Source organism: Poromitra crassiceps (assembly GCF_964638095.1).
Source record: "Poromitra crassiceps genome assembly, chromosome: 4".
NCBI lineage: Eukaryota > Metazoa > Chordata > Actinopteri > Beryciformes > Melamphaidae > Poromitra > Poromitra crassiceps.
Window position 1 is genome coordinate 12,180,401 of NC_139626.1, and position 21,636 is coordinate 12,202,036.

At 46.2% G+C, this 21,636-nt stretch overlaps 3 protein-coding genes across 3 annotated transcripts in view; 1 reads left to right on the plus strand and 2 right to left on the minus strand.

Moving 5' to 3' along the window:
* Positions 1–65: 65 nt before the first annotated feature.
* twnk (twinkle mtDNA helicase) lies at positions 66–4,257 on the minus strand. The gene is made up of 7 exons (XM_083634646.1): positions 4,196–4,257; positions 3,339–4,017; positions 2,513–3,215; positions 2,030–2,270; positions 1,545–1,655; positions 1,261–1,402; positions 66–803 (listed from the first exon to the last, which is right to left on the minus strand). Exons 2-7 carry the CDS (start codon positions 3,984–3,986, stop codon positions 483–485), a joined length of 2,166 nt encoding a protein of 721 aa, XP_083490772.1. The 5' UTR covers positions 3,987–4,017; positions 4,196–4,257; the 3' UTR covers positions 66–482.
* A 253-nt stretch (positions 4,258–4,510) lies between these two features.
* Positions 4,511–7,466, plus strand: mrpl43 (mitochondrial ribosomal protein L43). Its single transcript, XM_083634653.1, has 3 exons — positions 4,511–4,762; positions 6,034–6,140; positions 6,836–7,466. The coding sequence occupies exons 1-3, from the start codon at positions 4,632–4,634 to the stop codon at positions 7,048–7,050; spliced, it is 453 nt and encodes a 150-aa protein (XP_083490779.1). The 5' UTR covers positions 4,511–4,631; the 3' UTR covers positions 7,051–7,466.
* Positions 7,467–15,578: 8,112 nt separating this feature from the next.
* sema4gb (sema domain, immunoglobulin domain (Ig), transmembrane domain (TM) and short cytoplasmic domain, (semaphorin) 4Gb) overlaps positions 15,579–21,636 on the minus strand; it is a gene marked incomplete at both ends in the record, with an annotated part of 38,441 nt that continues 32,383 nt past the window's right edge. The window contains 5 exons of the mRNA XM_083635613.1: positions 15,579–16,549; positions 17,277–17,338; positions 19,366–19,520; positions 19,845–19,960; positions 20,293–20,515. Of these exons, the coding sequence (XP_083491739.1) occupies positions 15,579–16,549; positions 17,277–17,338; positions 19,366–19,520; positions 19,845–19,960; positions 20,293–20,515 (1,527 nt within the window). The remainder of the gene's footprint in view (positions 16,550–17,276; positions 17,339–19,365; positions 19,521–19,844; positions 19,961–20,292; positions 20,516–21,636) is intronic.

The window sequence follows — 21,636 nt, forward strand, 5'->3', positions numbered from 1 at the left end:
AGAATTCAGTCTTAACATACAGTGATGGCTGTATACAAAAGCTTTAGAAACTGTAAGAAGGCCAACATTGTTTACACCATTCAACCGTAACAAACTAACAACATTTCAGATGTCTTATTCAACATTCTGGTTTCCTTAAATATTCCATTCCATAATGGAATCAATCTTTAATAACCTTCAACTTTTTGGGTCGAACAGTATGCTTCATTGTGAATTACTATTAGTGCTGTGATTTCATATCATATTCCATCATATACATTTCTATAGACTGTATATGCCTTACCACAATACAACTACAGTTTTAATCAAACTTTATAGCTGAAGCTTATGACTTTATATATTTTTTAAACGTGTCATGTCAGAATGATCACAGTATCATGTTATAATATATAACGATGAGCATTTTTGATGGTTCCAAGGCAAAGTTGAAAGTTGACATGGGATCAGTATATCTGACACTCAGTTATTATTATGACTCCACATCATAACTTCTCCATGGTTTCCTTTGCTGCTGCAGGAGTCAACACCCGTGGAGCTTTCTCTTTCTTAACAGTCGCCTCTTCCTTCTTCACTGCTACCTTGTCCTCCTTGACCTCCTTGTTCTCTGGCTTGCTGGCCTTTTTCAGCTTGGCCTTGGTCTTGACGGCAGGCGAAAAGGTGAGCGAGGCCTTGAGGAAATCCAGGGGGAAGATGCCTACGTCTCCATCAAAACGGTTCTTGGTCACCTGCAGGGACCTGCGGCCGGGACGGCTGACCAGCTTCTTCTCCTGCAGAATGAGGACGTTGTCTGCCTCCTGGCTGGCCTGGAGGGGGTTCAAGGTGAAGATTGATCTGAGTCGGGTCAAACACCTGCAGCTTTGTGACGAGGGTCAGGACACTTCTTCTCATTATATCCTCAATGCATTACATGAGGGCGGAATAAAGCACACACACTAATTATACTAAGTGAGCTTTTCCACTATGAAGCTGTGAATTTGTCTTTGGATTGTTCAGGTCTGGTGTGGCAATCTGCCATTTGCAATTCTTTGTGACAATTAATAGGAGTGTGAACCAGGATTGGGGTGAGGGGTCAAATCATTTTAAGTAATCCAGTAAGTGGATTTTATTCCAAATTGATTTGCACATAATTCACGATGAAATGAGAATGAATGCTCTGTCAAAGGCCCTTCAGTTTACACACCACACTGACTGAACTAAAGTATACATAGCAATATGTGCTGTAAATAGAAAGTGTCCTTCAACCAGACTCCCTTATCTCACCTTAGCAGATCCAAAGATGGACGCTGTTTGTAGTTCTCTATCATCCTCTGTCTTCCGGGGGTGAATGATCAGGGTGACGTGGCAGTTGCTGTTGGTGGCAAACTTCCTGAATGCCCCGATGATGTGGTCCTGGACGGCAAACCTGGATCACATGAAACATAATTTATTTGTGTATTTGCCAAGGACATTGCACACTAAAAGTACTGTGCCCATTACCCAATAAAACTGACGTTAATTTCCATCCATCATCTCTCATTTGTCATAATCAAAGGTGTAGCTCTTACTTGTCGGCAACAGGTTGGTTCTCCTGGCCCATCATGAACTGCAAGTTGTCGATGATGACATGGTTGATATCATAGAGGTAGGCAGCATGCTGCATAGTGTCAATCACCATTCTACAGAAAAGGTTGGAGGAAGGGTTAGACGGAGTAGGCCATGCTAGTACAAGTGTGGAGACATTGAGCTACATTTGGTCTTTTTGGTGTTGTCATTGCTTTAATGTGGTTTAAAGTGGAGATCCATAATAATCCATAGTCAAATGCTCTTCTTGGCTTGTATTAATCTTTTGTGATGTGAAATCGATATTACACTGCACGGGAGTCAGCAGCAAAAGGACTGAATCTAACTCGCTGTCCCAATACTTTCCGATTGATTGTACATGTAGCAGTTATATCAGAATTATAAAATGCGGTGTGTGATTAATGGGACAGGGGGTTGCATCATAAGAAGGCACTAGTAGCTGGATGATTGAGACATTCATGAGACTTACTTGATGTTCTGCTGCCCATGGAAAGTCATAAAGTAGAGAGGCAGCTCCTCAAACTTGTCGGCCCAGAAATCGTATTGCTCCAAGTTCTCTTCCAGCCTCTGCATGGCAAACTGGGTCAGCATGATCTTAGAAAGACGCACGTTGTTGATCTCAAAGCTGCCCCATAACGTGTTGACGCCCTGCATGCAAAGGTCCAGGGCCAACTCACTGATGAAGGTGGTCTTCCCACTGCCAGTAGGACCTGGTGAACAAAGTTTAAAAATATACACACATAAATACATGTTAATTTACTAATAGCAAATTAACTAATGTGGCAACGCAAGTCAGTCAGTCTGCCTACACACTACAATGCCTCAAAGTTCAACCCCCCATGGTATTATTTTTTGGGGATATTTTATTTAATAAATTAAAGCCATGGCATGCTGAATATGTGAACATCTTAATGTTTATGTTCTATGCTTTAAAGATCATCACTCCCTATACCTGTAAAGATGGTTAGCTCCCCCTTGCGGTGGCCTTTCAGGATCTTGTTGAGCTCCGGAAACCGTGTCCACTGCACTCCGGCCACCTGCTCCGTGTTGGCCAGCTCTCCGTACACTTCGTCTCGGAGCTGCCTGAAGGACACTATGGACTTATGGGCCGCTGGAATGGAGGTTTTGAGGATGCGGCTCAAGTTCATTCCTCGGGCCAGCGCCTCCATCGGACACGGACGGTCCTCTCCCGGTCGCACCAGGGCGCAACGCTTCAGCCCCAGCTTGCGAGAAAAGGTCTTTGATGCCTCCCAGGAGCGTATGTCGTCTCCCAGCCACAGAGTCACCCGCTTGAACTGCTCCAGGTAGGGCAGCAGTATCGGCGGAAGGCAGCTGACCCCGCGAGGAAGAGCAACGCTAGGGAGCCCCGTGGCATGGCTCACAGCCAGGGTGTCCAGCTCCTGACCCGTCAGAACCACCTCAGAGTCCATACTGCCCACCAGGGGCAGGCCAAACAGGTTGTAGTAGGAGTTATACTTGGGGAATATGGCTTCAGTATAAGATACTTTTCCAGCCTCAGTAGTTTGTGCAGATAGCAGCTTGACCCCTTTCAAGCTAGAGTCAGTTCCTCCAAACCAGGGGAAAACCAGGCTTTTGGTGGGCTTGAAGAGCCTCACCCCAAACCGCTTGAGGATGGCATTAGAGACCTTTGTGATCTGAAACGAAGCATAGATACACTTCATTATTATGCTGTAGGGAAGATGCTTGAGGTAGTCACACGTATAACAAGTTGAAACAAGATAAATTTCAATCACTCATGTCTACTCAGATATACGGACCTGAAACATGGTTTTAATCAGCTGAGCCTCCTCCTCGGGGAGGTCAGAGAGAGGCACAGAGCTGGACCAGATCCTCTGCACCTCACTCTGCTCCCTCTCCCTCTCCTCCTGCATCTCCACACTCTCTGCATAGCCCAGCAGCACATGAGGGCTGAGGAAGTCCTGACCCGCCTTCTGCATCACCTCCAGACAGTCCTGGAGGTCTTCCCAGCTACCCTCCACCAGTGTGTCTTTGCATAGAAACTGGCCAGTGGTTTTGTTAATGAACATAGAGAAGCGTTCTTTCCTGGAATCCGAGTCCATAAAGATGCTCGGGGTGTGCAGGCAGCTGTACCCGTCATGGAATAAAACATTTTTGGAGCGTAGGTACAGCTTCATATCTGTGATTGTGACGGGGCTTGTAGGGAGGTCTAAAGTAGACACGGCTTCCTTTTTGTACATCCTGGCCACACTGAGTTGCAAGTAGTCTGTACCCCATAGTCGTCTGTGTAGGAAACATGGAGCTGCAGGGGACCTGTGAGTGAGCCTCTGGGTTAGGATTCTCACACAGAGGGATGAAACAGGTCTTCGCTGGAGAAAGCTTGGGGAGGATCGGGCTGCCACCTGGACGAGACAGGTGGTGCCCTTCAGCAGCAAACTCCTCCTCATTGCTTACCTGTTTAAGACGTTGAACCTGCAACTGATACGAGATTATGAATAAACTTCCACCAGTTACAACATAATGTAACACTGTTACATGTCCATTGTTCTAACACAATTTTCAGAAAAGATACATAGTAACATAACAGTTATTTTCGGTAAATAAGACAAGCTCGAATGTGTCTCTACAAACAGTCATTGGAGATCATTTAACTAACCTTAGGAAAATCGCATATCATATTCTTCCAATGTCCATGCTGCGTCTGCTGCTAGCCCGGGCTTTCGGTGCGTTTTCAAAATACGTCCGTGTAAACCAACCCATGAAAGGTACCGCATTGCAGATTTTTATATCACAAGAACAAAATATTTTCCATACGTACATTTCGTCCACATGTAAAATTATATTTTATTTCTGATTGACGAAGCTGAGTTTCATCATATATTTATATATCATGTTGTTGTTGTTTTTTTACAGTTGAATCACTGTCATGTTTGACTCCGGAATGTATTCTTGTCGGACCCCGTGTAGTACATGCCCGTCAAGTCGTCCTCTATGCATTTTCGCTGTCATTTAACCTCACTATCTTATTTATTTTACCCAACGACGTTAACAATATATGTATTACTTGATAACAGTTGGCAGGCGATTGAAAAATGACTGCCAGAGGGACGCCAAGCCGCTTTCTTCAAAGTGTTCTCCGGAACGGGGTCGGGCGGTATGTCTGCCAGCTGAAGCGCATCTCCATCATCTTCTCCAAAAATGCACAGAGCTCGTTAGGAGTCAGGTAAGATCACGCTGCACGCTGTTTGCTTGGATCATATAGATTGTGTTGTATTATAACACTGTATAATTTGGTTGCTGTTTGGATGGTTTGCTGCTACTGCTGCTGTAGGATACTTCCCGTGCCACTGTGCAGGAAACATGCCCTTGTTGCTAAAAGCGATATAACAGACAATCATATCGAAAAAGGTAACAACAAATTACGACAAGGCCAATACTGAGAAACGGCACAGTATCACAATCAGATCCTCTCGATGTGCCGAGATCGAGGGGCTGAAAATAGCGGCGACCGAGCAATGGAACAGCTTGTCCTTGTCGCTACTAAAGACTCATGTTTATTCCGTGGCTTTCAACTCAAGCTAACCTCGCGGTCTCCGTTTACAAGGTATTTCGGCTCTCGGCTTGTTTCCGGCCTAGACCCCGCCCTAGACAGGAAACAAGCAGCGGAAACAGAATAAGAAAATAAAACAAAACAAAAGATGGAAGTACTGAACAAAGTTCTTGTAGAAACATTGCGGATTCACAATATCACATATTTTAAGCCAATAGGAAGGTTTGCATCAGACAATTAATCGAGGAAAGATACGTTCTCGCATGTCTACCAACTGGCTTTGGGAAAAGCTTAGTATTCCAAACCTGGCAGACGGTGTGCCAACTGCTTGTGAAGAACTTTTCAAACAAAAGGCCAGTTGATGGAATAGTTATAGTTGTCTGTCCGCTGTTATAGATAATGGAGGATCAAGTACAACAGTTGAAATCCATGCTGGGAAAGACATGGACATTGATCATAAGATGGAGCTACTACTGTATACAACTTGTGGTGTTGTTCTTTTTATCAGGCTCTAGCTAACGTAACCTCGCAGCGTCAAGCTAACGGTAACAAAGAAGATTTTTTGGCGCACTTGTTTCCGGTACTGTTTCCTGTTTCCTTGGTTTACGCCCCCAAGGCCAAAAGCGGTGTAAAGCGTGCCCAGACTAACTCAAGCTGAGCTGTCACCTCGACTTGTTAATATTTCTGTGTTTACTGTTTGTTAAATGTATCTATTTTATATTTGCTTTATGTAGCACTTTGGTCAACTGCGGTTGTTTTAAATGTGCTAGTTAGTTATATCAATAAACGTTGCCTGTCTTGTTATATAGATATCAAAATAGGAGCCAAACACCAAATCCACTAGCCTGGGTAAACCCAGCCCCCAGTGACCTGCTCTCAGACAGACTGTTGCGGATGACCAAACCCAGCAACACTGACTGTCACATTTTCCATGTCTTTTTCAGGGACTTTATTGAAGAGGGAGTGGTGGATTATGCCAAGAAGAACCCTGGGACTGTAGTGTACGTGTCTCCCCAGGCCTGCAGGATTCCCAAAATAGTTGCAGAATACTGTAAGTGTTCATGACTTGGTGTCTTCATAACACATTTGACTAACTCTTCACCACTAGAAAATACCGGATGGCTCTGAGATTACACCTTAGATGTTCACGGAAACCCCAAACACCAAAAGCATAATCCCACACAGGGCAGACACAAGAGTTATACAGTTGTGTGTAGGTATGAAAACCCAGATTACCACAGTGTTTAATTTTGTTCAGTACAGAACCCAGTGCTCTGCCCGCTGACTGAGCTAGAACATTGAGTCCCTCCTTAAAGGTCATATGCTCGTCCAGCGTTAAGCCTAGATATTAATAGTATATTATGACATATATATGACATATATTATATATATGTAGTATATGACTGTGATGATGCTATGTAAAGCCCTTTGAGACATGCTTGTGATACGGAGCTATAAACAGAACTGAACTGAAATATGAAGTGAATACTATTGGAGTTCCCGTATATAAATAGGAGTTTTGTTGTCACTACTCACATTTACAGACAGGGGGCACTGTAATACATGATTTCCAGAGGCCTCTATTTGGTGTTGGTAGAAGTGAAATGCCATGGGGGATTTCACATGACTTACTCAAATCAGTTATTCTCGTTGACCTTGTTACATTTCAAAGTGTACAAAAATGTTTGGGCTATGTCCCCCCTCAACTCGCTGATGCCTCCTGATCTCCCTTTTGCTTCCCTGCAGTAAACGGCAATGTGAGGGAGGAGATTGTCACAAGCAAAACGTCTCCGCAGATTTCAGAGCTTGTGGCGAAGCTGACCAATCAGTCCGGCCTGGACATCATCCGCATCCGCAAGCCCTTCCACACAGACAGCCCTAGTATCCAGGGCCAGTGGCACCCCTTCACCAACCGGCCCCCCTCCATCGGCCCCATCCGGCCACACAAACAGGCTGAATAAGGACTAGACCTGGGCAACATCCACGTCCAACACACTTTGGATATTCCCCTACAGGAGTGCTTGATTTCTGTTGATCTTGACAGAAATGTCACTCGTGTTTGAAGCCGGTGATGAACACCCCAGCTAGTTTCTAGTATTGTCAACTATTTACTACTGTGTTTTTGCTGGGGACCCCACGAGAGACTGAATACTATTTTTCATCCCCACGCCCTTCTGTCTGCTGGTGGCAGCAAAGCCACTTGTCTTGTTCCACTAAGCCGTGCAGAACAATGCGTACTGTACTGGCTCTGAATGCCACATTTGAATAGACTTTACATGATGACACCAGAGGCGTGTCAGTTGGCATCCTAAAATGCAGATAACTGTTTTTCATCTCAAGGTTATTAGACCATTCTTGTATTAAGTGCCGCTCTCCCCAGCAGCTGGAACTTTGTATGAAATAAAATATATATATAAATATTCTTGATTCAAATGCTGTTAGTGGTTTCTCTAAATTTAGAATTCCTTTTTCGGGGCTTGGCAGCGGGAGATCAAGAGCGCAAAACTGACTTTCCAGTGGTGCTGTCGACATCAAGTTTGACTGATACTGCAGTTATACTTAACAGACAAGACACACAGCCACCCGTTATGTAGTCTTTTTTTATTTGTATGACGGGAGAAGTACATGGTTTTACAGTTGAACACTGATAGAGATTGAAGTGGTCTTCATTGCACAAAAGATTGATTTAAAATGCTCATGACAGATGGCTGCCTGATAGCTTGAGGGTCAACTCTTAACCTTCAGCACAAGGGGCCGCCCTCTCCGTTGGCTGTGCGGGGGGGAAACCTATAAACTCCAATGGGTGATTTGTTTAAATTCCACAAGGTGGATGATGGCAGAACAACTCACCCTGAATTCAGCATTTTTGACAGAAAGAGGCATGCCGTCTAACCGCCCCCCCCTCCTATGACCCCAGTGTGTCTCCCAAGCCGCAGATAACCAGTTCATTCTGGGGTGTCCCGGTGGCTCACCTGGTACCACTAAGGCTTAATCCTTCACATGCCCGATCCGGGTTCGAATCCGACCTGTGGTCCTTTGGCACATGTCATCCCCTCTCTCTCCCCACCTTACCTGTCTGCCTGCTGTCCAATCCAATAAAGGCAAAAATACACAAATAAAAAAACACTCACAAAAAGATAAGTTCAATCTTGCATGGACATGATGTGAAAGGTGCCCTAGGACAGATTACTAGTTTCTGTTGATTGATGGCTACCAGTCGTTGGCACATAACTCTGGCCGCAGGAAATGGTTAGGCTTTCTGGTGTTAGAATGGGTGAGAGCGTGAGATATGACTCAGAGGATGGTGGTGATTGTGCAAGGATGCAGGACAGAGGAACTGTGCTCTGCAGTGTGATGATGCTGAGAGAGGATGCAGGGCAGAGGAACTGTGCTCTGTCTGCAGGGGGATGCTGCTGAGAGAGGATGCAGGACAGAGGAACTGTGCTCTGTCTGCAGTGGGATGCTGCTGAGAGAGGATGCAGGACAGAGGAACTGTGCTCTGTCTGCAGTGGGATGCTGCTGAGAGAGGATGCAGGACAGAGGAACTGTGCTCTGTCTGCAGTGTGATGATGCTGAGAGAGGATGCAGGACAGAGGAACTGTGCTCTGCAGTGGGATGCTGCTGACAGGATGAAGGACAGAGGAACTGTGCTCTGTCTGCAGTGGGATGCTGCTGAGAGATGATGAAGGACAGAGGAACTGTGCTCTGTCTGCAGTGGGATGCTGCTGAGAGAGGCTGCAGGACAGAGGAACTGTGCTCTGTCTGCAGTGGGATGCTGCTGAGAGATGATGAAGGACAGAGGAACTGTGCTCTGTCTGCAGTGGGATGCTGCTGAGAGATGATGAAGGACAGAGGAACTGTGCTGTCTGCAGTGGGATGCTGCTGAGAGATGATGAAGGACAGAGGAACTGCGCTCTGTCTGCAGTGGGATGCTGCTGAGAGATGATGAAGGACAGGAACTGTGCTCTGTCTGCAGTGGGATGCTGCTGAGAGAGGATGCAGGACAGAGGAACTGTGCTCTGTCTGCAGTGGGATGCTGCTGAGAGAGGATGCAGGACAGAGGAACTGTGCTCTGTCTGCAGTGGGATGCTGCTGAGAGAGGATGCAGGACAGAGGAACTGTGCTCTGTCTGCAGTGGGATGCTGCTGAGAGAGGATGCAGGACAGAGGAACTGTGCTCTGTCTGCAGTGGGATGCTGCTGAGAGAGGATGCAGGACAGAGGAACTGTGCTCTGTCTGCAGTGTGATGATGCTGAGAGAGGATGCAGGACAGAGGAACTGTGCTCTGCAGTGGGATGCTGCTGAGAGAGGATGAAGGACAGAGGAACTGCTCTGTCTGCAGTGGGATGCTGCTGAGAGATGATGAAGGACAGAGGAACTGTGCTCTGTCTGCAGTGGGATGCTGCTGAGAGAGGCTGCAGGACAGAGGAACTGTGCTCTGTCTGCAGTGGGATGCTGCTGAGAGATGATGAAGGACAGATGAACTGTGCTCTGTCTGTCTGCAGTGGGATGCTGCTGAGAGATGATGAAGGACAGAGGAACTGTGCTGTCTGCAGTGGGATGCTGCTGAGAGATGATGAAGGACAGAGGAACTGTGCTGTCTGCAGTGGGATGCTGCTGAGAGATGATGAAGGACAGAGGAACTGTGCTCTGTCTGCAGTGGGATGCTGCTGAGAGAGGCTGCAGGACAGAGGAACTGTGCTCTGTCTGCAGTGGGATGCTGCTGAGAGATGATGAAGGACAGAGGAACTGTGCTCTGTCTGCAGTGGGATGCTGCTGAGAGAGGATGCAGGACAGAGGAACTGTGCTCTGTCTGCAGTGGGATGCTGCTGAGAGAGGATGCAGGACAGAGGAACTGTGCTCTGTCTGCAGTGGGATGCTGCTGAGAGAGGATGCAGGACAGAGGAACTGTGCTCTGTCTGCAGTGTGATGATGCTGAGAGAGGATGCAGGACAGAGGAACTGTGCTCTGTCTGCAGTGGGATGCTGCTGAGAGATGATGAAGGACAGAGGAACTGTGCTCTGTCTGCAGTGGGATGCTGCTGAGAGAGGATGCAGGACAGAGGAACTGTGCTCTGTCTGCAGTGTGATGCTGCTGAGAGAGGATGAAGGACAGAAGAACTGTGCTCTGTCTGCAGTGGGATGCTGCTGAGAGAGGATGCAGGACAGAGGAACTGTGCTCTGTCTGCAGTGGGATGCTGCTGAGAGATGATGAAGGACAGAGGAACTGTGCTCTGTCTGCAGTGGGATGCTGCTGAGAGAGGATGCAGGACAGAGGAACTGTGCTCTGTCTGCAGTGGGATGCTGCTGAGAGATGATGAAGGACAGAGGAACTGTGCTCTGTCTGCAGTGGGATGCTGCTGAGAGAGGATGAAGGACAGAGGAACTGTGCTCTGTCTGCAGTGTGATGCTGCTGAGAGAGGATGCAGGACAGAGGAACTGTGCTCTGTCTGCAGTGGGATGCTGCTGAGATGACTCAGGATGGGGGTGATTGTGAGAGGACAGTGGGGATGCCTTCTCCATTCTCAAATTAGATACGGACTGCAGTTCTTTTTTGCATAGCCAAGAAAAGTGGCATGTAGCTTTCTATCATATGTGAGTAAAATGATGCACTCACACGCAGGTTAAGAAAATAGACATTGCCGCATAAAGAAACTGTTCTGACGGAAACCCTGGAGAACCTAAACAACATTCCTTGATGTGAAAATATTTTCTAAACACAATTTTGCTATTTGTATTGATTAGATAATGGCTGGCTTTAGCATTTTCATAGCTAATCCCATAAGTCCTCATCATTTCATAGGTTGTCTTCTCTTTAATAATGACACCAGTTAAGGGCATCAGAGCCTGCCTGTGTTCACATCACCTGCGCTCCCCGATGACAACTGGCAGAGCTTGACCCCAGCACATTAAAAGCTCTAAATAAAGACTGCAGTTGCTAAGTTACTGCCTTGGATGCTGCACTGATTTTGATTTGATTGATTTAATCCCCCCCCCCCCCTCAACAGCATAAAGCCCTGCTGGTCTGTCAGAAGCATTGTGTGAATGACTCCTGATATTTTGGGATGCAGTCCCAGTGGAGAGAACAGCCTTCCTCCTTGCCACTTGTCACAAGGCAAAAACAACAGAGCACCACGCTGCCTAGAGAATAGGATTCAGTATGAGCATGTTTTGCATGTCATTTCCTGACTGTCCCTCAGGGCTGTTGACACTGACAATTATTTCCCAAGCTGATTTGAATGCAAAATGGATTTCATATGGACAAAAGACTGGGAATGAAATGAATGGAAATAAATATAACACATGGCATCTAATATAAATAGGTAAATTCCATCAACAGCTCAGGTGTCTTAAATATATTACAATAATTAATTATGGATGCCACTGGAGCCAGTCACATAGCGTCATTATCTATCCTACATAAAACAAATACAACACACAGCCAACTTTATGGAAAGTGTCATAGTTAATAACAAGGATATCAGCGTTTTTAAACAAGTACTCAGTAGGAATAGTGCAAATTGTGAGCTTTCTTTGACAGCAGCTTCTTTGGCCAACCTCTAGATATTTATCTACACAGACTGTCTTTTGCATATCGGTGCACCAGTGTGAGTCGCATTGTGTAAGTTACGAAAACAATTGCTTGCCCATACGCCAGATCGGCAATACGTCATTTTGTAGGCGGCTGATGGCGGCACATGTTCCTCAATGTAAAATAGCACTAACCAAAAAAATTATAGAAAAATAACAGAATCAATCTCGTTTATTAATGACCCCAAAACACCATGACATGACAATATTACAACTCGGCCGGCCACAATGCGCAAGATACATCTGAAATATGACTTTGACCCATCTAAAATCATGTGACTCATGACCCGTCTGTGACCTAGTTCCGGTGTCCGCCTGTTGCTAATTTAGTCTGGGACATGAAATGCTGTTGTAGTGGAGCCCAGCGTCGTTGTAGGCTACTTGGCTCGTGGCTGTAATGTAAATATGTGAGTTACATGATTTTAGATGGGTCAAAGTAATATTTATGGTGTATATTGCTCATTCTATGGCCAGACGAGTTGTAATATATTGTCATGTCATGGTGTTTTGGGGTCATTAATAAACGAGATTGATTCTGTTATTTTTCTATAATTTCTTTGGTCGTGCTATTTTACATTGAAGTCAACGGGGAGAGGCTTGTGTTTTCTCCCTTAGGGTGTGCATGGGGCCTAATTGCTGATCTGATGTATGAGTTTGTGTACAGAAATAAAAGAAAGAAGGCACTTCTTTCTTTCCCAGTCTCTGCCAGGTCTGTCTCTATTTTCTCCTATTTGTTTTAATCTCTTACTGTGTTTTTTTTTTTATTGTACCTACCTATCCTGTAATGCAGTGGTTCTCAAATGTTTTCACATGAAGGACCCTTAAACTGACAAAGATTAGACCACGGACCCCCATTTGATAGGATTTTGTCCCACGGTCCCCCATATGATAATAAGATTGATGCTTTTAGATGTTTTATTACAGAAAGTGTATAAAACCCGTGACCAAAATAGTCATTGTGTTACTTAAAAATAATGAAAAGCGAAAATAAATTGCCCTCCTTTTGGCTGGGGACCCCCTGGAACCCCCTCAAGGACCCCTGGGGGTCCCTGGACCCCCATTTGAGAACCACTGCTAATGAACATGTTGGAAGCTACCGTGCACCAGAATTTCCCTTCAGGATCAATAAAGTATTTCTCTATCTAAGATGAAGAGCAGGTAGCCAACCTGTTATTCATTTTACCCAAAGTCCATAGTACTATATACATATCAGTGTCCAATTTCACTGTCCATTGTAAACAGATTGTCCTTCATTGAGAGTGAAGCAGCAGCAGTAGGCTAGTCACTGACACAGATGAAGCTGGCATCATGTTTTCAATTGTCCACAAATGTTTCATCAACTTGATCTGAGCCCTTTCATATCTAGGCAGAGACATCATCAAACAACAAGAAATGCTTAAGATCAGTAAGATGTTGAACTCATATGACACTTTGAAACTTGCAATATGTGATGCAATGAAAAAAGCATGTTTTTTTTCTTTAAATCTTTTAAAGATGATTGAGAACGCAATTCCCTTTCAGATATGAATAGTCTTTTTAAGCACACATCTCTGGACCAGCGCCTCTTCTCTGCAAGCTAAACAAGTCATGTTTAACCTCTCATGAGCGCTGGCACTCGTTGGAAGTTTGTTAAAACCTTGCAAAGTGCTCTCATGAATCACGAAATCATGCCAATCCAAGATTCATTTTCATCTTCATCAGAAACCTTTTTGAACCTTTTCTTTTTAAGCATTCCAAATACAAAAAGAATCCAGGGGCTTACAGGGGGGGGCTTACACTGTCTGGTTCCTCCAGGAAACGGCATGTGTAATGAAATACCTGTCACAGAGCATACGTTTTCTCATCAGCTCGAAATGTGAGGAGCGTATTTAGCTCTGATGCTGCTATAATGTCGAGCCAATCGGATCAAAGCTCGTCGTTTCTAGGCACTTCACGAACACAAGGTCAAGGGCTCTCTGAAAGCTTGCTCTAATTGATTGGGGGCCATCATGGCAGCTTGTACACTCAGCAGGGTCAGCAGAGAGAGTGAGGATGTGAGTGGAGAGTCATAGATAGATGATGATAGTGCCCAGCAAAGGTAATGAGAAATGAAAGAGGCAGCAGCAGGGACATGGAGAGGGAGGGGGGGGGATGAAGATGAGGATGTGGAAGTACCCGCCTCCCTCCCTGTTGTATCATCACCAGCTCCCCCGCATGGCTAACCAGGACACACAGGTCAAATGCTTCCTGACTGGTTCTGCTGCGTCCTCAAAGACGTGCAAACGGGCGACTAGCTCCCGTCCGCACTCGGTGGAGTCGAGCCAAGTTACTGCTGTTACTGTCAGCGACGCGTTGACAGATACATGGCCCGCACGCTGTTTGTCACCAGGGAGCGCTGCTGCTGCTCCAAGAGCTGACTCCATACTTTACTGGGAAGACTGATCTTTATTTAACACTGGCCATGACGGCTTTACAAACGTCTCTGAGATATATATCACTGTCAGCACCCTCAAAGTTTGATATTTACTATGTCATTCTTGCACTGTTTGCCTTGCCATGGTGATTTAGCACGTCCTCTGCCTTCATGTTGTGTTAGCATTGCACTAATGTCAGGTAAACATCCGGTGCGTTGTGGGCTGGGTAACAGTGACGCAGGCTTTTCCAATGTGAAGGTCCTCTACCCTGATTTGGCGAGTTGCCACCAGCAGCCTCTCACAGCAAAGGACACGGCACAAACATAAACTTAGGACTGAATCAATGTCTGCCTTTCATCCTGTTTTTGACAAGTAGGATTCAAATCGTCGTCATTTTTGAAAGGATCCAGTTTTGAACTGCAAGAGGACATGGTTTTGTTGAATTGTGAATGAGTGATTTGCCCTGAGAGAGCAAAACCCTTGAGTAAATGTTGCCACGTCCATCCCAAAACAAGGACAATGTGTGGCTGGAGAGTTCTTCCCAGCAGCCAATCAAATCAAGTGTTTTGGGGAGTATGAATACAAAACAACGAGTAGACATTTTCTTTTCGTATCACTCTTAGCTTTGTTTTCTAGCGTGTGCTGTGGTTCCCTCTCATCCATACAGGCCCCAAAGCTACTCTGTGGTCTCCAGTGAATCGGCCTACAATCAAACTGACTGCTCCTTTAATGGTCTTCAGACTATTGAGCTAAACCGTGTCTCTTCATTGTTCCTCTTTTCTCATACAGACGCTAACAACAGAAAGAAGGAAAGGGGGGAAATCCCACTCCATTTTGGCTTTTCTACAATTATGTCCATTAGAATAGCATTGGCACAACAACATATGCTATTAACAGCTGCAGCAGTGATGCTATTATTGCTATTTACATGAGAAGAAAGGAAAATGATGAAAGAGTGATTTAAATGAAGTTTGAAATGATTTGTCGAACCACCTGTGCTCATTATGCACTGTAACACATCTGACTTCTTCATTTGACTAGAGAGCTCATATCGTTGTAACAAACTTGGTGAAAACTTCCAGCCTCAAGAATACGTGATCGCCTCCTAGACGACGTTTAGGCCGACTTAGTCTCTTGCCCATGTCCCATATTGTACCTTTTCGGTGTCAAACCCTCTTTCACCAGCTTCCAGGGACTCTACACAGGTAGGACCATTAAGTTCTCTACCCATGGTGATTAGGAAATGTCTAAATACTACAGTAGGTGTCCACATTCTCCACAGCTCCTGTTTACGAATGCTGGTCTCTGATTGGTGTTGTCCATCATTTAGTGAAATTCATGGGCTGTTTGTCCTGGGAGTCACAGGAGGCTGTAGGTTAGGACACCACCCACAGGTACACTGGGTAAATAACAGCAGCTTTTGCTACAAGTTAGTCCTCCCCAATACTATGGCTCACCGCTGGGGTAAAAAAGAAATAACTGTGAGACAGGGAGTGAGAAGGGGGTCCTAGATGGAGCTCTCATCAGGCTGGATGTCCAGCTGTGTGTGTTTCCTCTTCTCCAGGATCCTGTTGAGCTCCTCGGTGAAGGAGTGGTAGAGCGGGGAGGTGCCTTCAGGGTCGGCCTGCGTCAGCAGCACGTAGCTGTTCCCGTTCATCTTGCGCAGGACGCTGGGCAGAGTGGCCGACAGCCCGTTGGCGTAGTCCATGTTGGGCAGCGGCGGCGGCATGGGGAGGGGAGGGGCCGGCGGTGGCGTCGTACTGGGTGACATCAGGCCCTCCCCTGCAACTATCTGGAGGAAGCCGTCCATGTCGTCGATGTTGGGCACCGAGGTGGACCGGCGACCCTGGCGGCCGTTGCAATGGCTGGCGATGGTCTTCAGTTCAAACAGGGAGCTCCTCTTTCTCTCAGTGCCACCCAGGATCTGCAGCCCCTCCTGGGAGAACTTGGGAAGTCGGTCCCGAGGGGCTCGTCTGGTGCAGAAGCTGACGTAGAGCAGCACCACAGTCAACACTAAACACAAGCCTCCTAGCACAGCCACCAGGGAGATGTACATGGCCTCCATGTGCCGGTAGGTCTGCGACTCTGCCCCCGGGGGCAGGGGGGCAGGGGGCGAGGGCAGAGGCTGCTCAGTGGGACTGCTGGTGGAGAAGACGGCTGGGCTGGAAACTGTGGTGGGGTTAGTTGTAGCTGTGGGCTCCACAGGGTAGGACAGGTCTGTGTGCACCCTGACTGTGTACAGATGAACCAGGACCCACACGCCGTTCTCCGCTGCAAAGCAGCGATACGATCCGCTCTGCTGGGGACGCGCCCCGATGATGAGGAGGCCATCGGTGCCAACGCGGTAACCCGAATTGAGCCCGTAGCCCTGGAGTCCTCGGCCATTTAGTGTCCAGCGCGGAGTCGCCAGGTTGGAGCGCAGTTCACACTGGAGAAGCACATCGTCGCCCGACATCACAGAACGCCTGCGGTGGACCACTGGGGAAGAGATGGAGAGAGAGAGAGAGAGAGAGGTGAAGAGACAGATTCAACCTAAAGATGTATCAAGTTAGCCTGTTATCAGACTGAATTTAACCCATTTCCATGAAGGGAATCCCGCAGGGGAATTCCATTTTCCCTAACCAATCACTAGAGACCAACATATCCGCCTGGATGGAACATTAGTTAATCCATTTGGGAGAACAGGGGGAAAAACATCTCCCCTTGAATAAATGCCTTCAAAGCAGAGTGCTGTTCGGATTTCAAAGTGCTACTTTTAGTCGATTTAAAACAGCCTGGATAGCAGCGTCTATCTCGTCTATGACGGCCGCCATTGTTGTTATTACTTGTTATACTGTTTATTTGGTACTGATTGGCTAATCATCACATCAGCTCCCCTCGGTGCTGTGTGTGTGTGTGTGTGTGTGTGTGTGTGTGCGTGTGTGTGTGTGTGTGTGTGTGTACGTGTGTGAGTGTGTGTGTGTGTGTGTGTGTGTACGTGTGTGCGTGTTTTATTTTTAACACATAGCATTACCGTGGCTCACCTGGTGGCACACGTACCACGGAGGCTTGGTCCTTTCGTGCGGCCGACACGGGTTCGAATCCGACCCGAGCTCCTTTGCCGCATGTCATCCCCTCTCTCTCTCCCACCTTTCCTGTCTGCCTACTGTCCTGTCTAATAAAGGCAAAAATGCCCCAAAAGTAATCTTAAAAAACAAACACATACCATTACCTGTGCTGTTATCACAGCCCCGTCTCCCTCTCAGTATATCCTGGGTTAGGTTTGACCTGAAATAAATGTGTTTCAGATTTCTGTCAAAACGTTCAAAAACACACTGGAGGACTATCCACTCTCCTATTGACTAAACAATTGGATGAAAAAGTAATTTAACACTTTAATAGATGTTTTTAACTGATATTGTGCAACATTAATCAAGGTTGAGTATTCTGTTCCATTGTGCATTAACATCCTACAGTGGTCCCCAAACTGGGGTACGTGTACCCCTAGGGGTACGTGGAGGTACTACAGGGTGTACTTGAGAGAAAGGGGAAAATGGAAAAATGTCAGAATAAATCATGGAAATAAATGAAACGTTAAAATAAATCTGCTCAGGAGGCATTAATCGCAACTCTTTCACTCCATTTCTTATTTTGTAATTTTGTTATATTTCCAAAAGGTGGGTTATCATTCATTCATTGCATCATCTGCTACAGTTGTCTCTTGCCGTTTTCTAAGCAAAATGTTGTAATCAGGTAAAGGGGGTACTTGAAAGTGTGAGAACCACCTGACTGTCCTATGACTTTTGATGCTGCCTCCAAAAGCACAAATCAAATCCACAAGAGAGGCTGATGTGTTGTGTGTGCTGCAGTCATGCTGATTAAGATGTCTGCTACACAAGAGAGGCTCATGTGTTGTGTGTGCTGCAGTCATGCTGATTAAGATGTCTGCTACTCACTCATGCAGAGTGAATGATAGTCCCCAGCACCACTGTGAGCGCAACTCTCTCTCTGTGTGTGTGTGTGTGTGTGTGTGTGTGTGTGTCTGTGTGTGTGTGTGTGTGTGTGTGTGTGTGTGTGTGTGTGTGTGTCTCTGTGTGTGTGTGTGTGTGTGTGTGTGTGTGTGTCTGTGTGTGTGTGTGTGTGTGTGTGTGTGTGTGTCTCTGTGTGTGTGTGTGTGTGTGTGTCTCTGTGTGTGTGTGTGTGTGTGTGTGTGTGTGTGTGTGTGTGTGTGTGTGTGTGTGTGTGTGTGTGTGTGTGTGTGTGTGTGTGTGTGTGTCTGCGTGTGCCTGTGTCTGTGTGTCTGTGTGTGTGTGTGTGTGTGTGTGTGTGTCTGCGTGTTTGTGTGTGTGTGTGTGTGTGTGTGCATGTGTGTGTGTGAAAGAGAGAGTGTGTGTGTGTGTGTGTGTGTGTGTGTGTGTGTGTGTGTGTGTGTGTGTGTGTGTGTGTGTGTGTGTGTGTGTGTGTGTGTGTGTGATTTTGAGGGGCTTGCTATATTTGTTCGTGGATGTGCATCTCTACTGCCCTTGTCCTGTGTACTGTACATCATGGAAAGCTTTTGCACAGCATTTAATTGGACTAGTTTGCAGAATTAAATGAAGATCTCTGTGACTATCTGCAGTACATGTGCCCTCACCTGTGTGGATGTGAGGAAACCTCCACTCCACACACACCTTCAGTACGTGTGCCCTCACCTGTGTGGATGTGACTATTTGCAGTACGTGTGCCCTCACCTGTGTGGATGTGACTATTTGCAGTACGTGTGCCCTCACCTGTGTGGATGTGACTATTTGCAGTACGTGTGCCCTCACCTGTGTGGATGTGACTATTTGCAGTACGTGTGCCCTCACCTGTGTGGATGTGACTATCTGCAGTACGTGTGCCCTCACCTCTGTGGATGTGACTATTTGCAGTACGTGTGCCCTCACCTGTGTGGATGTGACTATCTGCAGTACGTGTGCCCTCACCTGTGTGGATGTGACTATTTGCAGTACGTGTGCCCTCACCTGTGTGGATGTGACTATTTGCAGTACGTGTGCCCTCACCTGTGTGGATGTGACTATTTGCAGTACGTGTGCCCTCACCTGTGTGGATGTGACTATTTGCAGTACGTGTGCCCTCACCTGTGTGGATGTGACTATCTGCAGTACGTGTGCCCTCACCTGTGTGGATGTGACTATCTGCAGTACGTGTGCCCTCACCTGTGTGGATGTGACTATCTGCAGTACGTGTGCCCTCACCTGTGTGGATGTGACTATTTGCAGTACGTGTGCCCTCACCTGTGTGGATGTGACTATCTGCAGTACGTGTGCCCTCACCTGTGTGGATGTGAGGAAACCTCCACACACACCTTCCCATCCCAGCCACAGAACGGGTCCCTGGAGAACACGCAGTCATAACAGGAGGTGTACCTCTGACAGGCTGACATCGCCACCTGCACAACTCCAGAGTGCGAGCCCACATAGACTCTTTGCTGTCGGATAAAAAGGCAGGATCAATCTGTTTGTACTGAATCTTATACTGTTTGCATGTAAATGTCTGTGAGCTGATGACATGTGCATTGTAATATTCTTTGTTTGATTACTTCTCATTCATTATTATACATCATCAGGTGATTCTAATGAATTTGTTAACCCCCCCCCCCCCCAAACACAATTAACTTACATGTACATTATGCAGTTTGTAAAAAAAATGATCAGTGAAGTATTTCAAAATTGCTACCATTAACTGACAGGGATTGATCAATAAAAATGTTGTGTCAACAGCGCGTGATTGTGTGTGTTAGATGAAGTCCTACCAGAGCTGAGGATATGAGCATGCTCTCTATGGGCTGCGCTTTATCAAACAGTTGCAGCTCTTCTATGATGTGCATTTCTCCATCAATCTCCACTGCTCTGTGCAGCCAGCCATCATCTGGTGGAGAAGACAGAACATCAGGTGTTACGCCAACACACTTCATTCACCCATTGATACCCGATGCAGCATTTGCGTGTATATCCCTCATTTGTGTGTGTATTCCTTGTCACGCAGTTCGCGGTCTTAAAGGGATACACACACAAATGCTGCATCAGGTATCAATGGGTTAACCATGAATGGCAATATGAGCATGGAATAGAGCTTGTTTTTTGTCAAAGCAAACTGAGAGGTGCAGGTGATTGACTGACTGACTGACTGATAGACTAATTGCTCAATCAACTGTACTGACTGTACTGTAGCAAAAATAATGATGTACTCTAAAAACCCACCAGTTCCCAAAAACAGTACGGTGTAAAGTTTGCCGTCCAGTGCCGGTGCCTGGTGCACCGCTATCTTCACGTAGTTCACACTCCTCTTGAACATGAGTGGGCGCGCCCCTATTGAGTGGACCTGGCTGGCCATCAGCGGGTGTCTCCTGGCGAAGGTGAGGACATCGTCTGCGAGGTCTCGAGATGAGTTGATGCCCTGGGACCTATGCAGATCTGTTATACACTGGAGGGAGAGAGAGAGAGATAGCTATGCATATCTGTTATACACTGGAGGGAGAGAGAGAGAGATAGCTATGCATATCTGTTATACACTGGAGGGAGAGAGAGAGAGAGAGAGAGACCTATACATATCTGTTATATACTGGAGGGAGAGAGAGAGAGAGAGAGAGACCTATGCATATATGTTATACACTGGAGGGAGAGAGAGAGAGAGAGAGAGAGACCTATGCATATCTGTTATACACTGGAGGGAGAGAGAGAGAGAGAGAGAGAGACCTATGCATATCTGTTATACACTGGAGGGAGAGAGAGAGAGAGAGAGAGCGAGAGAGACCTATGCATATCTGTTATACACTGGAGGGAGAGAGAGAGAGAGAGAGAGAGAGACCTATGCATATCTGTTATACACTGGAGGGAGAGAGAGAGAGAGAGAGAGATACCTATGCATATCTGTTATACTGTACACTGGAGGGAGGGAGGGAGGGAGAGAGAGAGAGAGAGAGAGAGAGAGAGAGAGAGAGAGAGACCTATACATATCTGTTATACACTGGAGGGAGAGAGAGAGAGAGAGAGAGAGAGAGAGAGAGAGAGAGAGAGACCTATGCATATCTGTTATACACTGGAGGGAGAGAGAGAGAGAGAGAGAGAGAGAGAGAGAGACATATGCATATCTGTTATACACTGGAGGGAGAGAGAGAGAGAGAGAGACCTATGCATATCTGTTATACACTGGAGGGAGAGAGAGAGAGAGAGAGAGAGAGAGACCTATGCATATCTGTTATACACTAGACTGACTAGAGGGAGAGAGAGGGAAGGTAGAAACAGAGGAAAAGAGCATGAAAGGAAAAAGCGTAGGGCTGAGTGATATAGTCAAAACATTTATTGATATAAAATATTTTTATATCAGTTGATATCAATAATTATTGATAATTTTTAATTACCTATTTTTAATAAAGACCATGAGAATTATTTTTAACATTTAACCACTTTATTTTGAACCAGCTTATTGATCAAGGCACACAGGTAATCATTTGAATGTTAGCACAATTAAAACAATTAACAACAATTAAAAACACACATTGAGTGTTGCAGCTGTGTAAGAAATATGTTTGGGTGGGAACTATA

What these genes read in the sequence shown, in the direction of transcription:
- twnk (XM_083634646.1), bottom strand. Translation starts at nt 3,986, where the DNA reads ATGAGGAGGAGTTTGCTGCTGAAGGGCACCACCTGTCTCGTCCAGGTG. An exon ending in GGAGCTAACCATCTTTACAG is followed by an intron (nt 2,271 to 2,512) that starts GTATAGGGAGTG and finishes TTTGTTCACCAG; the next exon opens with GTCCTACTGGCAGTGGGAAG. An exon ending in AACCAACCTGTTGCCGACAA is followed by an intron (nt 1,403 to 1,544) that starts GTAAGAGCTACA and finishes CATGTGATCCAG; the next exon opens with GTTTGCCGTCCAGGACCACA.
- mrpl43 (XM_083634653.1), top strand. Translation starts at nt 4,632, where the DNA reads ATGACTGCCAGAGGGACGCCAAGCCGCTTTCTTCAAAGTGTTCTCCGG. An exon ending in CAGAGCTCGTTAGGAGTCAG is followed by an intron (nt 4,763 to 6,033) that starts GTAAGATCACGC and finishes TGTCTTTTTCAG; the next exon opens with GGACTTTATTGAAGAGGGAG. An exon ending in CAAAATAGTTGCAGAATACT is followed by an intron (nt 6,141 to 6,835) that starts GTAAGTGTTCAT and finishes GCTTCCCTGCAG; the next exon opens with TAAACGGCAATGTGAGGGAG.